Source organism: Pygoscelis adeliae, unplaced genomic scaffold (assembly GCF_000699105.1).
Source record: "Pygoscelis adeliae isolate BGI_AS28 unplaced genomic scaffold, ASM69910v1 Scaffold52, whole genome shotgun sequence".
Lineage (NCBI taxonomy): Eukaryota > Metazoa > Chordata > Aves > Sphenisciformes > Spheniscidae > Pygoscelis > Pygoscelis adeliae.
This window is the reverse complement of record NW_008824285.1, coordinates 271,813-277,016: the sequence shown is the minus strand read 5'-3', so window position 1 is coordinate 277,016 and position 5,204 is coordinate 271,813. Positions and strand designations below refer to the sequence as shown.

The 5,204-nt window shown below is 52.8% G+C and overlaps 1 protein-coding gene across 1 annotated transcript in view; it reads right to left on the bottom strand.

The window, feature by feature from the left end:
* Positions 1-519: 519 nt before the first annotated feature.
* Positions 520-5,204, bottom strand: part of PPAPDC1B (phosphatidic acid phosphatase type 2 domain containing 1B) — a 12,667-nt gene continuing 7,982 nt past the window's right edge. The window contains exons 2-7 of the mRNA XM_009318602.1: positions 4,953-5,061; positions 3,426-3,516; positions 3,121-3,184; positions 2,221-2,345; positions 1,649-1,819; positions 520-1,299 (exon numbers count right to left, since the gene is read on the bottom strand). Of these exons, the coding sequence (XP_009316877.1) occupies positions 1,130-1,299; positions 1,649-1,819; positions 2,221-2,345; positions 3,121-3,184; positions 3,426-3,516; positions 4,953-5,057 (726 nt within the window). The 5' untranslated portion in view covers positions 5,058-5,061 and the 3' untranslated portion in view covers positions 520-1,129. The remainder of the gene's footprint in view (positions 1,300-1,648; positions 1,820-2,220; positions 2,346-3,120; positions 3,185-3,425; positions 3,517-4,952; positions 5,062-5,204) is intronic.

Genomic DNA, 5,204 nt, shown 5'->3' with positions numbered 1-5,204 from the left:
CTATTGAAGTTGCAGGGTCATAGAGGGCTTACGTGGCCCAAACTGAAGACGATGGGGTGGTGTTTTCATTACTGTCATGCCCTGAGGTTGGCAGAGGCACACGTGCCTCGCTCTGCTACAGCTTCGCCTTTGCTGTTTGCATGTACATACGCTTGATCAAGAGTACACTTATCTATGGAGGAGACTAGTGACAAATAACTACTTACAACAGTCCTGCCATACAGCTGTGCCTTGGATTTCTCAGCAGCACTCTACCCTTCCATTGTCTGAGAAAAGAAACCACGGTGTAGAGAAACAAGCACCTCTGAAGGGATGCTTTCAGACACCATTTCATTTTCTGCTGATTGTCATCTCTTTACAACTGTATTAAAGCTGCAAGGAAAGAAATACAAAATAAACACCCACCTAGAAACCCCTGCAGATACACTAAAGGAAATGGTTTATACAGCAATAAACCCAGTCCTTGAAGTAAAGCTTTTAGTACCACAGCTCATTAAAAAAATTAAACTCCTTTATTTGGCAAATTAGAAAAAATCAGGGCTAGCACAATAATACAAATAACGATCATGCTAGTTTCATCTTCCCTCTCCCCCACTTAATCCATGGTTAAGGACTGCAACCTCGCACTCATTACTCCAAATTAGCTCAGCTGCGATTGAAAAGACGGACTTAAACCGGGCGCCAGGAGCAGGTCCTGCACTTCATTTCAACGTACGCTTCTCATGAGAAGAGATGGGACAGCTCGGCTGGACTGAAAGGAGATGGCTGATGGCGCTTTCTGGACCGGACACAAGAACAACCACTGAACGGGGCACACCAGATTGTCACATTTTTCCAGTTCTTGCTTCAGGACCTTTCGTACCTGGGCTGTCCTCCCGCAGGCTTGCACGCTGAGTGCCTCGCTCGCTTCACAGCAGGCCCAAAGGGAGGGACGCCTACAAAATTTGGTTAATGAAGCAACAACAGACCCCTGAGCAGGACAACTTACCAGCACTGCAAAGAACGCCTGCCTGGGTTTCAGGTTCATCCTCATTTGAGCCACTTCTTGCAGACCAACCTCCCCAAAGCCTTCTCCTGTCCTAGCGCTCAAGGAGCAGCAGGAAAGGTGCCGGCAGGACAGAGCCCATCGCTATATATCTAGGTGAAAGCTGGAAGCTGCAGGCTTTTCTTGGTGCACCAGCTGTTGTTTGGATTTGTACAGAAATGGTTTGTGGCACATGGAGTCCATCAGAGGAGGGTAATACTGCCTGTAGCAGAGGTACGCAAGCACAAAGCCGATCGCTGAGCCAACCAACACATCTGCGGGCAAGACCAGAAGAGAGATAACTTCCCTTTACCCTCACAATCCTCGTCAGTGAATTCTCCAGCAGGCAGCTTTTCAGCCTGCTCAGAGCTGGGCTGCATCGGCAACTTGACCCTTGGCTATAAAACTGAGCTTGGCATGTATTTCAAAAACAAAGAGAAAGGCATCATCACCTTGCAAGCAGCAAAAAAATTACCACTGGAGGAGTAATCAAAAAACCCAAGTTGCCATCATGGGCTCTGAACTCCGCTGCAGCAACATGGACCCTCCCCACGCTCAGAGTGCCCCCGCTCAGGGCACCCAGTCGTGGCCCCCGTCCAGGTCTGGAGGCAGACGCTGACCCACCTTGCCAGTGGTGCTTGTAGTCGCAGGTGCGGGACACGGCGATGAGGGTGGCGAGGAACAGTGGGAGGAGGAAGGTGCAGAGCCGCAGAGCCCTGCCTCCCTGGCCAGGAGTGAAGCAGCGCAGCTTCCCGGCTATGTAGAAGGCAGAGAAGGAGAGACCAGCAAAGGCGACTGGAAGAGAAGCGTGTCGCTTCAGAAATGGCTCCGGGCTGTGCTGTGGGCCCTCAGCCAGACCTTCACCCTCTCCCCTACTGCAGTGGAGGGGAGTCTGAAAGAGGGTGTCTGTCCTGCCCACATGAGCCAAGGGAAGCACCAGCTCGTGAGTGATAGAGGAGCCATACAAGCTGGTACTTGGCAAGCATCCCTCCTCCCAGGAGTAACAGACAGCTTCAGATTACATTTGTCGCCCCATTGCTTTGCAGAGGGAAAGCTGGGGCCCCCAAACAGGCCAATGAATGTAGCCAAAGCCACGGGGTGCATGAAAGCAAACCCAAGCTGCTCTCCCCACGGACTTCTGCTCACCATGGTTCATTGTCTGGGGCTGCAGTGGGTAGGGGACATGGAAAACTTACACGAAGCGTGTCCGCTGGGGAAGCTTTTGCGTCCCTCAGTCACTATGCCAGGGTCGCCTGTGCACACCAGCTCCGTGTTTGCTCGTCCGTCTGGGAAGCATCGATAGAAGAAGTCCGGCCGTGGTCTAGAACAGAGAACAAAGCACATAGCCCTCGGGCGTGCAGTGCTCCCAGCACCGTGCTCAGGAGACATCCCAGCACCCAGCCCTCCCACGGAGCACCCACGTCCGAATGCAGTCGCCAGCCACCTTGCACAGCTCCCTCCATTGCACAAAGGGAAGGCGGCGCGACCCAGGCTGCGAGGAATGCAAAACTGAGCATCGCGCCCAGCTCCAGTCCTGCCTGGGCAGGCAGGGCTCGGCAGACGAGAGCCAGGCTGCAGCAGCACACCCTCACTGGCCCCACTGCTGCTTAGGCAGGACCTGGTTTAGCCCCTGAGGATTAGCACTGTGCTGATCCTCCCCGTCCAGCCCGGTGGAGCAAATGCCTTACAAGAACCGAATTTCCATGTGGCCTCAACATGCCCTGGTTGCACAGCCTGCGGGCACACCGGAGCAAACCTCTCAGGCTGCAGCTCAGCACAGGTAACGTTTTGCTACCCTGACCACATGGCTCGGGGAGATGAAACCATCCCATCCGCTCCCTGTATGCATGCCAAAGTGCTCCTCCCTGGCACAGGCCTGAACGAGCCCATCTAAATGATGCCTCGAGACAGCAGGTCCCCGCCAGTGTTTGTTTTAACATTTAATTGTCTTTACAGCTAGAAAAAACACATTCTTTCCAGGCTGAGTATGTCCAACCTCAGCTTCTGGCCCTTGCTCCTGCTACTGTAGCTCTACCACTGTGCAGATGTGCCTCCCCTCCCCGTACGGCACAGCTCGGCGCGAGCCAGTTTCTCACCTCCCCACAATGAGCTTCAGGGCATTTGTAAAAACCCCGTTCAGGGCGAGAGCAAGGCTGGCAGCTAGGAGAGAGCAGAGAGGTCACGTCAGCATCACCCCCACCTGAATGCGCAGCTTGGAGGCACATTCAGGCACGGGCAGTGCTCAAACTTCAGCTGGAGCCACACAGCTCGGCTTTGATACCCCTGGCACAACACTTGTGCCCCAGCAAGAGCAAAGGACTCATCTGTGAGGGCCCTGGCTCACAGCATCAGGGCAGGTCCCTCGGGGGGCTGCAGCTCTCTGGGATAAGAAGGAGCTCACCTAGGCAGGCTTCCCGCGTGTCTTCTCGGTCGGCATTCATGAACACCCTTGCCAGGACAATGAGCAATAAGGGAGACAGGAATGCGATGAACTGCCACAAAATGAGAAGTTCGTTAGGTGTCTGTTAGCGAAGCAGATTTAAGCACTCTCACCAGAACACAACAGCAATTGCTCAAGGAGGCTACACCTTCCTTCCCCAAAGCCAAGCAGCAACCTGTCCTCTCCGCAGGCAATTACGCTTCCATCAGAAAGCAAAACCAACCCCAGCTGTATTTGCAGCAAACCCTGGCTAACCCTGCGCTCCCCAGAGCACGGCTAGTCCCCCCGTTTGTCATCCAGTGGCAGCGCCTCACGTACAAAAGCAAGCCCACGGGTCGCTGGACGTTGTCTGTACCGAAGCATGAGGAAAAAACCACCCAGGCGGCATAAATAATGCAGTGCACTAAAAAGCCCCTCTCTGCATCCCGCTTCGCCCACTGAGCGCACACGCTCAGCAGAGCAGCGGAGCCTTCCCTCCTCTGAGAAAAGCCCAGCACGTCCTCAAGCTCTCAAATAGCACCTCTGGCACGAGAGCGCTGCTTTGGCTGGCTTCACGTCACTCCTGCCTGCAGCTCCCTCCTCTTCTGCTTGCGGGTATCCCTTCACAGTATCAGCCACAGCACCTCAACTCTCCCCATCCCTGCAAGCACAAGGATTAGCTCTTTGTCAGCAGCGCCCATGCCGCTTGTCAGCAAAAAATACAGGAGCCGCTGATTCAGAGAAAACCAGTTATCATTCACAACATCTCAGCGGCGACTGCTGCTGCGGGATTTCACCCCGGGGATGTCCAGTGTGTCTGACAGGCTCCCAAGGAGTCTGCTACCACCTGAAGTCTGGCATACGTCGTGCTTTACACCGCCAAATCCAAACGCTACACCAAGGTTTTGTCCTTTAACGATTAGTGCCTACTCTCGCAGAAAATCAAAAGTGCTGTTTGCTGAGAAAGTGGATGCTCGCCCAACCCGGGAGCCACAGCATCTCACCGAAACACCCCTGCTTCAGAGGAGGAGACAACCCCTTCAACGGACTGTTGTCCACTTGAAATCCAACACTTACAGTTTTATATCAAACCCTTTTAACAGAGCCTAGAGACCTAGGGAAAACATCTTCACAATAAAATTATAATAAAACTTTGCTGAAAATAGCTACTTTAAAGCAAAGCGTTCCCTGATAACGAGAGATATGCTGTCCTCCATGGTCCTAGTGATCGGGACGTGAAATTGATTATGAACAACAGTGAAAAGTCCCTGCTAGTTTTTATAAACTTCGTTAAAACCCCAAAGACAACCGTGGGTGGCAAAGCCTAAATAAATGACAAAAATGACTGTAAATATTGTCCAGTTTGAAGTAATATAATGCGCTCTCAGTAACGTGCATTAAGAACTACGGGTATTCGCAATACAGCCTTTTAGCTAGTAGCTTTGCTTTAAAAGGATAGTTTGCAATCAGAGGGAAGACCAAGTAAATACAGGAAACCGCTGAACTTACAAACATGGGTACTGTGGGTACGTGATCCACTTCTACGTAGGGGTTTTTATAAAGCCACATCTCTTCAGGCTGTACCACGCGCTGAAACGGAGGCAAAAACTCCATGACCCTGGAGAGGAAAGAGAAAAAAAAAAAAAAATCAGATTTTGGGCAGGCTGCGCCCAGAACCTGCGATTCAGAGACCGGGCGAGCGGGAGCTCTGCCCTCCCCGCGTCGCACGGGAGGGGACGCGGACCCGGGGGCCCGGGAGGG